General features: G+C 29.4%; 1 protein-coding gene across 2 annotated transcripts in view; it reads right to left on the reverse strand.

Moving 5' to 3' along the window:
- Positions 1–18,247, reverse strand: part of LOC129965499 (otoferlin-like) — a 515,039-nt gene that overhangs the window by 142,363 nt on the left and 354,429 nt on the right. Inside the window, exons 4-5 of one of the 2 annotated variants that reach the window (XM_056079452.1) lie at positions 9,503–9,602; positions 4,990–5,252 (exon numbers count right to left, since the gene is read on the reverse strand). In XM_056079452.1, coding sequence (XP_055935427.1) covers positions 4,990–5,252; positions 9,503–9,602 — 363 coding nt within the window. Of the gene's footprint in view, positions 1–4,971; positions 5,253–9,502; positions 9,603–18,247 lie in introns of both variants that reach the window. The other variant, XM_056079451.1, reaches the window with a different exon arrangement.

Here is an 18,247-nt window from a genome sequence, read left to right on the forward strand (position 1 = left end):
TAAACATTCGGTTACCCTAATCATATTTTGTTGCTAATAAAAAATAACATCAGTTTTTCTCCAACTCATACAATCATCTAAAGGAAATTATGTGTATATTTTATGATATATGTTTTTGAAAGAAATTTTTTTGTCAAAAGTATAGAAAAAAATGTTTAATAAAATATTTTAGAATTTTTTTCTTTATATTTATATAGTCCTTTATATTTTTTAATTATCTAAATATCAGCAGCAATACCATAATTTTTTATAGAATTAAATACCTGCTAACGATTAAAAAACGAAAATGTATATCCCTTTCTTAAAAACATATGAAACCTTCAGAAAACAGATCGTTCGATTCAAAACAATCAAATTTGGAAGATATATATTTGAAAAAAAATGCAAATATATACAATGCATTAAAATGCTAAAAATGTTTGGACACGCTATTTGAAAATATTAAAAATTAAAATTTGCAAATTTTTTAAATATTTTTTAAGATAATATCTGAAAATATTATTGAGCAAATATGACGTTTACATCTTTTAAAATTAAATTTTTTTAATAAGCCCAAAATGTAAGTATATTAATTAAATTTTAGTTAATTTATTTGTATTATATTTTCCCCTGGATTTTTTAACAATTTTTAAACATATTGCATTGTTGCAAAGAGATTCCAATTCTTTTCATTGTTTCGTAGTATTAAATCGCGTGATTTTCTTCTATTATACAAAGTTTAATAAATATTTTATTTATCTGCATAGTTTGTGGGAAGAATAAGGAGATGAAGTTTACACACTAAGAAAGACAACTTGGATTTAGAAAATAAATTATTCAGACATTTTTTAATAGCATTTTGATGTCATAGGATTCCAGTAGGAAGGTTGATTTACATAATAAAGAGAGTAACGATAACTAAGACAATTGAAATAATCGATCTTTAATACCTATCAAAATTTGATGCTTTAAAATACTTTTTTTGGGGAATCCGGAAATTCATAATTATGTATAAGATATTTAATTAAAATTAAACACAACGAATAGTTCCGGAAAACTGGTAAATTCGGAAAAGCTGATAATTTATTATAAATTCGTTCACTAAAGCTCTAATCAATTTTAAATTTTATACATTTCATTAAAACTTTATTCATCGACAATTCTTGCTTTCTTTTGTCGTTCATGAAAAATATTGATGAAAAATAAATTAAAAATAACATTTATAAATAAAAAGATTTAATAAAATGCCGCATGCCAGATGATTCATCCATGTATCTATTATTTCTAAAGATTCACTGATATATAGTCGAACATAAAGTACAATTTTTATATCCACACTTTTCTTTCATATTAACATCTAATTTGCTTCGAATAAAAACAGTTTCTTGTGAACCATATCATTAGATATGATTGATATCCCCCTTTTAGAGACACAATCCTACATCAGGCACAAGGAATATGATGCAGCTATCGTCTAAACTATATTTACAGCTTCGGTGGCATCCAATAATTACTGGACAATACCCTAGGCTATTTCACAGTGGTTGAAGCTCAACTTCCACCGAAACATTCCACGTGAAAATCGCCCTTTAATCATAGTTCCATCGATCACGAACACCCTCTTTGGAATTCCCTGGACCAGGATAATAGATCTTTCGATATGTAACGCTAAGGACATTTGTATCGGGATTGTGACTAATGATACGTTGTGTATGGCAGCTTTAGTTGAGGGCAAAGCAGTCGGTGGATTCATATATCTTGATACAGGAATAAAAAAGAACAATGGTTTTATTCGAAGCTTTTAAATAATCGATATGTTCAGGTTGTATTTTGTGCACGCAACAATTGCGTGTTGCTCATTTTTAATTTTTTTGTTGCATTTTTAAAGAAATTTTGAATGTTATATGCAGTTTTTAATGAAACAAAACGAGTGGAAGAGTTTTGGCACGTCTGCCTCGTATACCTCAACCATCGTCACTGTTAAATCAAGAAGTTATATATTTATATTTAAAACTATATGAAACTTTATTCAAAACTTTTATATAATCGATATTTACAGTTTATCCAGTATTTTGTACATATAACAATTATGTGTTGCTCATTTTAATTTTTTTTTTTTTTTTTTTTTGCATTCTTAATAGCATTTTGAATGCTACACGTAGATTTTAACGAAACAAAATCAGAGAAAAGCTTTTGCTCGTTTGCCTCGTATACTTCTATCATCGTCACTGTTAAATCAAAAAGTTATATATTTATTAAAAAAACTAAACGAAACTTTATTCAAAACTTTTATATAATCGATATTCACAGTTTTTTCAGGATTTTGTGGACGCAACAATTACGTGTTGCTCATTTGAATTTTTTTGGTATTTTTATTAAAATTCTGAATATTCTACGTAGCTTTTAACTAAACAAAACCATCGGGAGTGCTTTTCGTACGTCTGCCTCGTACACTTCTGCCATCGTGACTATTAAATCAAAAAGTTATACATAAAAAGGAAGTATAAGATACTTTAAGATCATCTATACTTACAGTTTATCCAGTATTTTGTGCGCGCAACCATTGCATGTTGCTCTTTTGAATTTTTTTATGGTATTTTCAATAAAAGTTTGAATGTTATACTCAATTTTTAAAGCAATGAAACAAGCGGAAAGGTTTTTGCACGTCTGTCTCGTATACTTCTACCATCGTCGCTGTTAAAACAAAAAGTCATATATAAGAAATCTATGCGAAACAAAACATACCTATTTTTCTGCAATAGTTGGAATTGCTGTGGTATATGGCATTTTGAAATAACTTGCACCAATTAGATACCAAATACAACAATTTTACAGATGTAATTAACTAATGTAAATATTTTACAGCTCTACCCTGTTTTGACAAATTTGATCCATGGCATTTTGATATATCTCGATATTATTTTTACAAAAATGATAACGTTGGTTTTCTTTTTCGTTATTTTGGGAATATTTTACATTTTTTATATTAAAACTTTTATTTTTATTTATCTAATTTGATTTTTCTAAATTTAATGAATCCATGCTTGATTTTCTATTTAAGTTAGTTAATTTTTAAATAAGCGTTGCCCACAGTAGATGAAAGTAGTTTGAGTAATAAAGCATTAAAAAGCACAAAACAAATCTCTACAAATCCCTGATCAGTCGTAAAATAATTCCTTAATCCATGAAAAATACAACCAAATGAATCAACATCAAACTAAATTAAAAGAAACCGAGAAGTTTTTTCTCCTAAACCAGTTTATTTCCGAAATGTAAACACATTCCTCAGTTCCGAAGACCAAACAATACAACCGTCGAAGAATAGCCGAGGAAATTTATTTTATTAAATTCCCTTCGAACGGTATCTGAAAGGGCTGTAGACTCTCCGAAAATAAACTCGAATAAATCTGTATCGGATGAACTGAAGCGAACTGTGGAAGCTAGTGGATTCGTGACAGCAGAAGTCAATATTCCAATCTAACGAAGACGTCAACATGGTGGTGTGATTTCGAGGACGTGATTCAGTTTCAATTTTAAGAGCGGAAGTTTGATGGAAGTTGGGTAGATGGATCAGAGATAAAATTTCTCTAGAGATTTGCTTTATTTGAAAAGTTTACTGAGGTTATCTGTCAAAATTGCTTTTAAATAGCCTTTGTTTTAAAAGTTTATAACATAAATATCACGTCATTGTTTTAAGTAATATTTTTGAAATAGGAATCGTAATTGCTATCTGGTATTAGTTATTTGTACATACTTGCAGCCAATGAAAACGCATTTATTTAATATTTTCATGAATTTCACATCATAAATTTAAATTAGATAATTAATATTTTAAATGGAAGGTAATCTTGAACAATTTGTAATATAAATGCATGCTTATATCAGAGTTTCTGCTATCACGTCATCTTTTAAGAGACTACATGTACCTCATGTATAAAATACGACAAAATTCATAATAGTGTGTTTTTATTGAGCATAACTCTATTACTGCGCATTCATATTAAATTTCATTACAATTATTGATTTGTTAATCTTTTCTGAAACTAAGCAATATATTCAAATTCGGAAGTCCAATGTGCTTTATTATGATATTAGATTTTTATAGGGTTTTAAACTTTTATTTCGTACAATAATAACTGTAACTCTACTGAGACCGATATTATAACCAAACCTGTAAGGAAAACAGATTTGTTCACAATTTTTTTTTCTCATTTTCAATACAATATAAAAGATCCGGTGCGTTGTAATTACAAAATGCTTATTTGAATCAATAATGTGAAATTTTATAATGCATAGAGTCTTAAGAAGGTTATCTATTTCTAAGAGGTTTTAATACCCATATGGAGCTTTACAGAATCATGCGGTAATTAATATAGCTTAATTACTAAAAAAAATCATATATTTGAATATCAGGAAAATTTTTCAAATGAAACAATTACATAAACAGCAGAGAAATTAGTATAACTTTATTTAACCAATTAAACTATTAATTTTAAAAAACATTCTATCATTTCCTTCTTTTTAAAGTCAAGCGATGGCACATGTGCTCGCCAAATGAATACAAATGGTTTCATAATATATTTTGCAAAAAATCATAATAAAACGAAAAAGATTTTTTTCCATTACAGAAAAATTTACACATGTACAGCGCCAAAATGAAGATTTATATTGACAAGTATATGTGTCGGATGCATTTAACCAACTAAGCAAAGATTGTTGCAGTGAAAAAAAAATGTTTTAAGTTCATTAACCCGTGCGCTGCCGCATGACTCACCTATGATTCGCACTTACTATCTAAACATACTACTTCTAATAATTAGACAACTCATATGAAGATTCTAAATAATTTGACGAAATAGTCATCTAATTATAAAGTTGATCCAAATCACAGGTTTAATCCATGACAGTGAATGTATTAAGGGGAAAGTTGTGGGATAAAAAGTGATTTAAGGAATGAGGGTGGAGGGTCAAAATGAAGTGAAGTGTGCCTGCCTGGTGTTGGTGACGCACCTCTTCCTTTCAGGCGACCTAGGGGACACGAGGCTTAGGGCTGATCCACTATTCCTGGGCGGCAGGTGGTAGTCCACTTCCTGGGCTGCTTGCTGCTGTTGTTGCCGGTTATTGATGGACCTTTCCAAGTTGGCAATGTTGTGCTCGATGACGATCAGAGCCTGCCGGTCATCTTCGAAGCTCTCACCTTGCATCGCGGACGTGCTCCATTCGCCAACCGAGCCGTCCGGGGCGTTGTAGCTGACATCAAATAGCAACACGATCTGGTGGATGAAGAGAAGATAAATTAGTTACAGAAGCATATAATGAATTGATGGCAATTTATAGTGGATGGGTTTTAGTGTTATAAACAAAAACCATATATTTCAATAACAAGTTTACATCTGTAGTTTTCAATTGCTGCAATATCTTTACATCATTTATTAGATTCTAAACAACAAATGGTTTTCTTTGTTTTGCTGTGTAGCTATGCTGGAGATTGCTGGTCATAATTTCACAGTCACAAATGTAGGGGAAAGACTTTGAACTTTTGTTTTTCAATATGAATAAATCACCTAGAATATTAATTCTAGCATTTACTACCTGTATAAACAGAATTTCTAATATGAAATATTCATATCTAATCAATCCATTCTGAGCAGAAATTCTATGATTTCCAGAGCAAAGATGCCCACTCCGTTTTATACCTGTTACAAGAATTCTATTTGTAGATAATTTTACTACCATCGGTAATTCTCGGATATGAATTATCAGGTAGCCATTGATGATTGCTGTAGAGATCTTATCAATATACAGTGTCGATTCAGAATGAGCAATGGACAGTTATTCATTAAGTCTAGATTCTAGGATGAAATAAAGAAAATTTACCGTTCGTTGATTTAAGAGGTATAGAGTCATTTGTGACAAAAGGCATCTTGGCAGAGGAAGAGAAAAATATTGACTGTAGTAATGGAATGCTTATAGAGGATATTTTACACATTATATGTACTTTATATATTACTGCTTTTATCCATTTTTAATGATCTGATTTGTCTTTTCCTTCCAAACTCAAGAAAAGGCAAATTTGGAAAAAGTATTATAGTTAATTGGAGTTGCATCTATTTACTTACGAATATGCAGTTCTCTTTTTCTAATTAATAAATTGCAAATTAAGTTACCATTTATTTTGCTTTATATATTGGTATATATATATTTTGCTTTCTTGTTTCTCGATCAAGTTTATTTATACGAAGGTAAAGTTTCTGTAATGTTATTTATGTAATCAATGAAAAATTCAAAAGAAGTAGAGGAAATAACCCCCACCATTTGTACTACAAGGTATAAAACATCTCGGAATAGAAACTGTTAACTCTATTAAGAAGTAATTTCCAGTTTGGATTTATTATTAAAGACACAATGCACAATCATTCATTTCTTTATCAGTCTTAATACACAACATAAGATCAATAAATGCAGGTTTGTATGTTTCATACATTTCGAAATAAATAAATGACATATTATTGTGAAATGGGTTACATCTAACCTGCTTATATCTGAGATTTAAGTCCAGACTGCATTCAAACAAGTAAAGAATTGAAGCAGAAAACTAATTTAATAAAAATATAAACGATTAGAAGTAAATTAATAGCATGAAAGAATAAAGTAATTGTTGTTACTAGTGTTACCTGTCATAGCTTCTATATCATGAAATTTGCAGGTTTGCTCTATTTTAATGAGCAAAAGAAGTATTTCCCTAAAAAGAATTAAAAATTGCTAGGGGAAATCTTAGTGAAAACTACTTCCACGAACTAAAACACTGAAAATGATGAAGTTCTGATTGCTTATTTATCAAATTTAATCCTTATCTTTACTTCGCTTCCTGCATAAGAACACTGTCTCTCACGGCTGCAAAGGATTTCTTGATTTATTTTAAATCAGATAGTTAAAAGTTGATAATCAGATAACTGAAACTTGCGGAAGGAAAATTTTAATTTATAAGTCTTGAGGAATAAAAAGATATGATAATAAATAATGTTATGAATACTATGATCATAATTTAAAGTTAGTACTCAGCGAAAATTCAAGTTGAATAAGATATTACAACTGTAACGGGGAATGTAATATGGATGAATGGAATATTGTAATCTTGGAATTGATTCTTTCAGGCAAATTAAGAATTTTTCCAAACAGAGAGACACAGTAACTAATAACTTCTACGTCTCACTTTAATCATTTCAGTTAAAATTTTTTCCAAACAGAGAGACACAGTAACTAATAACTTCTACGTCTCACTTTAATCATTTCAGTTAAAATATTTTTTTAAAAATGTTTTCAAATACTGCTTTTAAGATCTGAGTTGGAACTGTCTCCAAACAGTATATCCTATGATTAAATACCTTAAACGTTAAGCTGCATAATTATCTTGCGAAATAACAATAAAAAATTCATGGGGAAAAATGTTTTTTATTGATTCTGTATAAACTTTGTCTATTTTTTAAAAAAATGTCTTAATACCTGATAAGGAACTGTCCTCAAATAGTTAGTTTTATTAATAATTATTGTAGGTGGTAAGCTTATTTAGTTATCTCAGGTAATAAGAAGCAAATAATAAGGAATCCATGAATAAAATCAGAGCAATGCTCTTGATTAAATCGATGTGATTTAATTTTCTTAAATTTGCACTTTAAAAAATATGATAAATAAGAACTGCCCAAATATTGCGATTTCCAGGAAAAATTTAAGAATAAATAACCTTACACTTATATCTGAAGTTTCTAACATTAGAACACCATATGCTAGTAAAACTTCCAGCACATAACACATTAATACCTTGTTCCGGGTTTTGAAAATAAGAAAAAGAAGCATGTAAAAAAGGAAATAAAACTTACAGAATTCTGACATTAAGCCGGAAAAATCTGAACGAATACTTGGTAAGAAAAATTTTCCCGGTTTATTTTTTTTCGTAAGAAAAAAATCTTTTACGAAGAAAATTGGATAAAAACTGCTTTTGAACGATACCGAATATTTAATTACACCAAAAAAATCAAGCTTGCGTTAATTAACTTAATTATACTAATTAGTGGTTATTAGTGCTAAACATATTTCAACAAAATATCTCGCGTAGTTTTATTTAATTTATTAAACTAGCTTCGTTTGTGGAAAAAGATTAAATCAGGAATAAATAGGAGAATCAACTTTGAAAATTTATATTTTTTTAAATAAAATTCTTATTTCGTCAATATGTCGTAACAAATAATAGGTTGGATGATTAATTAATTAAATAATTTAATAAATATAATAATGGATACGTATATATTGGCTAATGAGTGCCATGGCCATTTTTTCCTTGAAACCTTTTCTTCTAAGTCGAATGAGATTGTTTAAAAGTTGATTTAATTTTATGCAATCCTATTAAATTTAAATCTCATTATCACAATTAATTTCCAACATTGCAAGCTACTAATATTTGCAACTGATCTAAGGCATAAAGTATTTTAGTGCAATTGTATTGTTTTCAAATTTTATAAAAATACTAAGCATACGACATTCCAAACTGCTGATAATTGCAACAGACTTCGAAGGTTTTGTATGGATTTGGACATGGACAAACAAGGATTTGCAAGAATTTGGACGCGCATGAGCAAGACAAACTTGCGAACTGAATTAAATTTAGGGTATTGCAATCCATTGATAACTGCAACCGTGTAAACTATAGAAGTTTTTGAAATTATGAAAAAAAATAATTATAGATTTATTTTGAAAAAAAAATCTTCCATATGATGGTGCATAGAACTCGTAACTGTCACAATCTATATGACAGCTATGTAGTTATTGATAGAACTTCTTGAAATAACTAATTTTGTTTTAAATCCCTTTTTTTCACAGAATATCATACATTTGCATTTAAAACTTTATTACATTCCTAATATATTAATTACTTTTAAATGGGTTTGAATCATATACTAATTACAAAAGTAGGAATATTAATTGAAGTAACTTTACAATTATTGCTGATACAACCTGAGGATTAACTTGAAATGTTTATAACTTTTTATGTAGTCGATAATGCTTGCACAATATTTTTTTTAGCAATGAGAAGATCATCGAATACTTCTTGAAGCAAAACCATTTCTACTGAAGATTAGAATCCATCGGTTTAAGATTTGGAAAGACTCGGCAGCAGTCAGTATTAGTTTTTTTTAGTTGTATGAAAATTATTCTAGAGTCCTGTAATTATGATCTGGTATCAAATAAGGAATCAAGTTGTGAAATTCGCTACCAAGCTGAAAATTTGCTTCATTCCAATAGAACCAGCAACAAACTTGTTACTGATTCAGGTATTTTACGATTTCAACATTGCTGAAAATGAGTTGTTCACATCGCCGGTGATTGTATCGAAGTACTATAAATGATTAAAGCTAGCACCTATCTTGCATTAATTGTTATTAAGTGATTGCCTTTATTAAAATTCTAATCTTTGTAAATTCGTAGCATGATTATTTTGATTATTTTTATTTAAAGCTAAATTACTTACCTCGGTTGGCATGTTGTTAACATCCACCAAAGAATCTGACACTCGTAAATGACCATCCTCAATAAGTTTCTGAAGAACTAGACCGTAAGTACCAACAATTCTAAAATAAAGGAATATATTAATTCGACTGCACGAAAAGGCACACAATTTAATCATTTGAATTTTTAGATTAAAGATAAAAATAAAATGATTCTTTAAAATGTTTTCTTTCAACTTTTAGAAAACTAAGCAAAAATTGCTTAAAATTTGCAACAAAAATAATTTTTAATCAAGCACGTAATAATTTGTCATCAAATTACTTATTGGTAAGATACGGAGATATAATAAAGATACGATGCTGCTATAAACATCATAGCTTCCTAAAAATTGATTGAACCAAAAAATTAAAAAAAAAAAAACTCTGCAAAAAATGCATTTTTTTCATAAGTTCTTAATACCTAAAATAAATTATACAGAAGTCAATTGAGCATGACAACTAACAATTTAAATATTGCTTACAGGATAAAATATAAAAGTAATTATTTTTGCGATCTTTAGAGATTAATCTGCGGAATACGATTAATACACAATTATCAGAAAATCGAATATGTTTTGGAACCTTTTTTTTTCTGCCTCACAGACATTAAAATGTGACACAGAACTGCAATTTTAGTCATAAGATCATATAACGAACCTCATTTATTTAAATCATTGTGTTTTTATAATAATTGTATACGAAAGTATGAACCGATAGATGGTGAATTAATCGTAAGCATATAGAATCTTGCATAGATTTCGTTGAAAATTTTATATAGATTTGCATTTTATATGCTAAATCTGTGCAAATATTTCTTTTATTTAATTCTTTAAGATTTCTGAACATCGTGTTCATTTGTACTCGTACAAAGTAATAAATAGTTTTCGTATGAATGAATTTCGCTCACAGTTTAACAGAAATATGCAACTTTGATGTTAATGTCACTAATAAACTTCATATTGTTTTTGAATTATATCATTGAACATTAAGCTATTGTGTCCACAGATAAACAGACACACAGATAGACATAATTTCAAAAATGTCTTTTTTTTTGGATTCTGGAAGTCTAAAAAGCAGAAGTTCGTCGAAATCTCGAGTTCATATCTTTAGACAATTACAGTAATTTTTTATTAGGTAGTTTATATACGAGTACATAAAAACCGAAATGAAATATATAGATGAAATCTTGCATGCAGGTTTATCGTCAAAATTTTAAAAATATATTAAATCATGAATCAAATTTGTCAAAGACACGTCATTTGGTGGTCTGTATATTCTCATGTACATGAATGCAGTAGCTTAAAACACAATGACTTAGGTGTGAAAAATTTGGTATGAGGTCTTGAATTCAAAATTGTGGACTGATGCCAAATTTTGATCCAATTGATGAAAAGAAAAGCATTCAGTTTTCTTCACTGCATTACAAAGCAGAAAATGTGGTATACAATGTCGCTACACGGAGAATAGGGAGAGGGCATTCATACCGATTGTCATCATTATTCGAGGGTTTGTTGCCTACTTTTATACATTGCCGCACTTCTGGTTCTATGCCCAGGGGATGCAGAAGACGCTGAGGGAAAGCAGAAAAAACAGTGATAGATTACCTTAGTCTAAGAAAAAAGCGAGGGAAATAGACACCAGTTGATAATTTCGTTAAAGCAACAATATTTTTCTTTAAAAAAAAGAATTATTTAAAAATTTTATAAATGCAAATTTCAAGGAGAAAAATTTTAATTCTTATCCGTTATGCAATATTTATTGGGCCACATAAAAAAATCATTATGAAGTCAAAAAGAAGGAAAGGATGTAATTTAAATCGATTAAAAGCGAAGTTTAGCTTTTACAGCTTTCAAAAAAGAACATTCTACACGCAAAAGAAAATAAAAAGCTCATCTATATGCAAATTTCGTTTATGTTTACATCAAGCCCCTTGATTTGTATTATGGTCCAGATTTCACAAATTTCCATTTTCGTAATTACATTGCCTTCTAAATTGCCCTTATTGTAATGAAATAAAAATGACCATTATTATTCTCATGAATTTCTCGTTTATTTCCTAATAAAAAGGCTCCTTATAATATATAAAGCTAAATGATTATGCTAGTGCTATATAACCAAATGGCCTCAATAAAAACTTTTTAAAAAAATGTTTCAAAATTAATTTTTTTAGGGGGGGGGGGCTGGCAGTGGTTGTGCATTTTTTTCAACTACTTTGATGTTTTTGGATATAAATTCAGAAAATATCATCGAAAAAAGTCTTCGTCATTTCAAAACCACCATCTTAAAAGTTACACATTTTTAACTAATATGTGATGCAAGCTTCATTAGTAAAATATATTTTTCTCTGATTTTGACTTTAACATTTGAATCACCACTTGAGACCACTTGTATGTTTTACAGAAAATACATGCGTATGAACCGTATGAATCGCACATGCTCCATATGAAGTCTTTTATTTTATTCGTAATTCAGTGACGATTCATATTGGCATATAAACGCATAACAACTGATAAAGACTGAAATAAATTATTTGGAATGTTTACGACTTGGTTTTCCCTTTATAAATAACATGAATAATATCTTACAACTTTCTGCAGAGCTATTGATCACGATTCACTGATTTTGAGCTCGTATTTATTCATTATTCTCGTCATTAGATGACATATGATTAATTAATTTCTCGTAACATAGCTTTTAGTTTTACTTTTTTGTAAGTTCCCATATTTCTTTGTGCGTGTGTGTGCGTGTTGAACAAAACGTTTTATAAGAATAATTTCATACAGCATTAATTTGCTTTTTATTCTGCTGAACAAAATACAACTGCGAGTAAACAAGAACAAACACCTGAATCGTGAGACACACTTGCATCACGTTCAAAATCCATACTTTTGAAAGTTTTGCCATAAAAATTTTTTGTCAAAAATGAATACGTTGGTAGTTTTGAGATTTAATATGTATAATGTGTTAGTAGCTTCCCGTGGGATGTAGTCACAATAATTTTTCTTTGCTGTGACTTATGGCGTATTAAACATTTCAAATCATAATCTCCATATTTGCTAACCTATTTTGGAGAAGCAGGCATATGTAGAAGCGATGAGCAGCAATTGAGCATTTCATCCACGTTCTGATATAACCTAAGATTTTGATAGAGAAAATATTTCTTCATAGTGCTAATATATAATGAAATTTCAATAGGGATTTTTGCTACACGCGTCGAAGAGGTAGGGAAACACGGGGATCTTTTAAAAAAGAATTTGTTTCGTCAGCGGTATTTTGTCCCTTCACTCGGAGTGTGGGAAAGTTAGGCTTTTAGCCGATTCATCAATTTTACAAAGCTACTCTTGAATTAATTAAGTAGAGAGAGTGGAATTGGATCAAGAAATAAGAGAATGAACTTACTATGGGCTAAATTAAGATAAAACTTTGGAAATTAATTAAATTGAAATCAGAGTTTAAAATATCATTATATATATATATATATATATATATATATATATTTACTGAGCAGAGAACTTTAAAAGAAATGCAATAACTAAAATATAAATAATAACTTCTTTGATATCAGTGATCATATCAAAGTAGATATGAGTAAGATATGAATTACTCATATATGATCAAATATGTGTAAATAAAAAAACACATATAAAAATAGATGAAGTATTTTGATTCTGCATGAATGGAAACAACAATAAAAAAAATAAATAAAGGGCATTCGAACATGTAATCTGAAACATAGTAGATCGATAATGTGCACATAAAATGTCATTAATATCAGCACAATGCAACACAAGTTTAAATCCAGTAACAACGAAAAATATTGTTGTGGAATGTATTAAAAGTAAGAAAGAAATTTTATCAAAATAAATTTAAAACCTTTACTTAAAATTTTGAAAAACTTTTCTTCATGGCCTTCCATTTTCTAAAATGTCATGTAAAATTTAGCAATTCTTGATTCAAAAATCCATCCAATGGATTGTCTTATCTATCCTCCCAGCTTATGAACATTATCACGTTAAAAAATCTTCATTATTATTTTATTACACAGATTGATTCAGATAAATTCGATTTTGATATAATTAACTTTTATAATGCTAATCACGCATTCATTGTGTAAGTGAGGCACATCATGCAACATTTTGAGGTAATGCAAATAGCTCTGAAATCACTCACATATATAATTTATCATGATTGAGATTTTCGACAATTACAATGATTCCTTTTCGCAAAAAATTCGGGTGGGTCCTTCCAGCTTAGACCCAGATCCCACCAAACTGCTTTCTCACGTTTCTTGAGTGGCCATACTTGAGCCCTCACTTTTTCGCAGATTTAAAAATACACCCTGAGGGCCATTAGCGTTCAGCAGACATGGCCTCCCCTGCCCATACTTTGGTTTGTCTGAGTTTTAACAAAGACGAAGTCCTCCTGGACCCTCAACTGTTTTTAGACTTTTTAGACGTTTTCAGATTCATGAGGATTGTCTAATCCTGCTAGATAATTCCGAGATTAGTAACAACAACAACAATTATTCCTTTATGTTGCTTCGCATAACAAAAAAAGTAAGGTAAAAAATTTGTATTACTATTGCATGGATTAGTTCCCCTTCCTCACTCCAGATGGCAGTGCACTCCCGTTGTCTTTAAAGTTATGCCGAAAAGAATTCTTGTTTCCTTAGCAGTCAAGAAAAGTAGACGTTCATGTGAAGTGTGAGCGATCAGTAATTCGCGAAGAAAAGCAGAGCAAAATTAATTAACGATCACGCAAAAACTCTGCGAGTTCCTTGTGAAATTAGTACTTAATGAAGAAAATAATTTTTATGTCTTTAAGAAATATTAGTAAACGTGATATGGAATTGCTTATCGAAAATTGTGAATAAATAGATGACTAGTCAAGAAAAACTTAATGATTTTTCTTGCGTAGAATCTTTTATTTTTTTGCAAACAGGAACACAGAGTATGTGATCACGAATAGTGTAGAAATAGTTCATTAGAGAAATGTCCCCTATATTCGCCAGTTATAAAGCCCAAAGGAAAACAAATGCCGCAGCTATTTTAATGAAAATATTAGTAACGTTTTTGGCCATATTAAAAAAAACAAACACAGAAAATTAACTTGAAGAAAATGAAGTGCTAGAGCAAAAGCAGGCGATTCCTTTAAAAGTTAGGTATTATATTTAATCCTTTAAAGCTGAAATTTTCACCAGCTGGAAACTTAAGAATGATAAAGAAATAGCAAGTCTATAAATTAATAATTCCCTCCGGCATTTTCATTGGTATTTTCCGTTAGTCATTTTATATATACTCTTTTCAATTAAGAAGTGAGATATTTATTTGCATCTCAAAAATAATCAGTTAAAAATACAAAAATATCTTACCAGAAGCAAATAACATTTTTTCCCCAGCTTTTTTAATAAGTAATTTATTAGCAATATCGTTAATTAAAATTCTAATTTATTAGTATACAAAATATGAGCAGCGCAAATAATTTTTTTCTCGTATAAATTTCTTTTAGCTATACCTTAGTTTTATTAGAAAAAGTTTTTTAATTAATAAAATATTTTAATTAGAAATTTGACGAAGTCTATAGTATTCTAATATTAGCTTTATCTGCAACAAAGTTTACCTAAAGGAAAGAAGAACTTCCAATGGTGTTAGTCAAGATCAAGAAAAATCCTAGACATCGTCTAATTCCGTTTATTTTTCTGAAAGAATCTATGAAAAGGTGGGATAACTAAAGAGTTCTATTCTTTTTTCTTCATCTAAGTTTGTTTTGTATTTCTTTTTGGACAAAAGAAATAATAGGAAAAATGCTTTCTATGAGAGAAAAATGTTTTCTCATTGGAAGAGAAAGAAAAAGAGAATGATGTCTAATAGAAAGGCATGATTTATTTATAGGAAAAAGAGGCTGAAATGGAAGGAAGAGTGTTGAATAGGAATCTCATCGTAACGTTAGATAAAATAACTATTTGTTTTTTTCCAAAATGTATTCGAAGCAGCTTAAATTAAAATCATTATTATTTGAAATTACAATTTCATATTATTTTAGGGAGAATTCTCCAAAGAGTATGAAGATATTTTTTATACTATGATAAAGGATTCCAATAAACTTTTGAAAAATTAATTAAATAAATAAAGAAAAAAATGTTGTTCAGTTAATTTTGTGGTTTAAAATTGGACCTTAAGCTAATTGTATACGGATGAAGATTATTTTTATCTTTTCAAACAGAAAGAGATTATGAGATATTTTTTCTATATTAGTAGAAAGATTTTTAAATTAAAAATACATTTATTTTCTGAAATATAAATCTTCAATGTATCGTCAATTTGATTTTAAATAAAAATTACATTTATGTTCATAAATATAAATCTTTTATGCATCTTAAATTAGATTTTAAATCAAAAATGCATTTATGTTCATGAATATAAATCTCCAATGTTTGTTACATAAGAATGGTGAAGAAAAGTAGTACATACAAATTTATTAGCCAATTTACATCGAAGGATAATAAAACGACAAAGGTAACATCTCCATTCTTGAAAACACTACTGAGTTTGAAGAATATGGATTCATATCAATTGAAACCGGCATTTTAAATATTTGCTTAACATTATGCACTACATATTTAAAATATTTTGGATGGGAATTTAATAAATATTTAGTTATTGACAATATTAATAATCATTTATCTCTTTCAAAAAGCCAAGGATACCATTTTATCTTGACAAAATTGTATCACAGCAAGTTTCCTATGCCTATTCACATGTCTCATGACTTAACTATCATGAATGAAGAACTCAAAATAATAATAAAATTTACAATACTGAATCCTTTCATTAAATATCTAATATTAATATGATTCTATTCTTTCCGATATACACAGAAAAGAATAAACAAACCACAAACTAATTAGCCATGCAAAACAACCATGGAAAATCTATTCTGGACGATCTCCATCCACTTTTATGTAGCATTTAGTGAAGTGGCACTTGAATTATTGTTCCTAGAAATGCTTCCAACTAAGGCAGTGGCATTAATAATATTCATAGGTGAAGGCTCTCCTGGCTGAGGCTTATGGAGAATCATGTTTACCCAAGTGCTGGGCTAATGCCAGATTGCCAGGGAATACTTGCAGCGGTGCTTTCAGCAAACGGTGCGGAGATCGTGGACGGATTGCAATTAAATAAACGACGGACACCGTTTCAGTAGTTCGCTGTTAGATTGTCACGTGCGTAATTGCTTCAGTAAATTATCGCTTTTGCTCAGTTGAAATGAAATCCTCTGAATGGTCGCTGATAGAGATGCATGTTTATTCTGCAAAGTAATATGGTTTGACTAGTGTAGTTAAAATCTGGATTTGTTTTTTAATTTGTCGAGTTACCTATTAATATTCAAAAGAATTTAAACAAGCTTATAAAATGTTTAAATAAAATGCATTATGATTCTTTTAAATTAAATGAGTAAAAATATAAATTTGTTTAATGGAGTAATTTGTATGATTTAAATCTGAATCCTATGCTTAATGAGCTGAATTTTCTATTGCTTTTAAAAAAACTCGGTATACAGAAATGATTAAAAAAATTATAATAAATTATGTTATAGGTGGATTAGAAAAATGCTAAAATATTAGTATAAATTCAAACTACAAAAAAAAAAAATCGCTGAAATTTTTTCTAGGATTTGAAAGGACCTAATGATATTTATATATTAATTTTTAAATTACATGGTGTTTATAATTAATCTTCCCGTATAAACAGCATCATACAAAGCAAACCGGTGAACGAATTTCAGCGAAATTCTGTATAGTATACACTGTACACGAAAAGCGCTCAAGAAATTTCGAAAAAAAAAGTTCCAAAATGTCTACCAAAAGACGTCTTCCCCCCCCCCAAAAAAAAAACATTAAATTTAATACAAAAAACAGCCAAAGCGTAATACAGAAACGATATTTTATTGACTAGTTTTTGTTCAATGTGTCATCGAACAACATTAAGTAAAGGTAAGGAAAAAATAGCAGTACGCTGTTTGAGAAAAATAGTTCAGTCTGCAGAAACAAGAACAGATTAGGACGAAATTGCACAAGAGAAGCAGTTGTTAATCGTATCCAGGCTGATGTAGGGATAGGTACTCCATGTGACCACCCTCATTCACCTACAAAATTTCAAGCCGATGGACAGTATGTTCAACAGCAGATCGTAACTGATCAGTTGTGATGCCTCGCACATGAAGCGTTATCAAGTTCTTTCAGTCATTCAACGTCGGAATACGATACCGTCATCATTACAGCCGGAAACATCGACATAAAACATGACACCGACCGCAAACGTTTCTCATCCTAACCTGTTTTGCATAAAGCTTCCTCTTCTTCGCAAGCATGCAAATCTTGACATTTTTTCGTAGAACAGTCAGCTTTACCAAGTTTTACATTTTATTACTCATAATTCTTATTCTGGATTGTTAATGTAGTTTCTGTATTCCGTTTTGGTCGTTTACTGTGTTAAATTAAGTGTTTTTCCGGGAAAGGTGCTCTCTGGTGAACAGTCTGGAACTTTTTTTTTCTCGAAATTCCGTGAGCGCATCTCGTGTGTAGTCTATATACTGAACTTCGTTGCAATCCGTTCACCCGTTTGCGTTGTAAGATGCTGTTTATAGAGGTAGTTTAATTATAACCACACTGTTTATAGAAATATTAATATTTAAAATATATTTTTCGTAATTCATCGCATACATTACAT

Source organism: Argiope bruennichi, chromosome 4 (assembly GCF_947563725.1).
Source record: "Argiope bruennichi chromosome 4, qqArgBrue1.1, whole genome shotgun sequence".
NCBI classification, from domain to species: domain Eukaryota; kingdom Metazoa; phylum Arthropoda; class Arachnida; order Araneae; family Araneidae; genus Argiope; species Argiope bruennichi.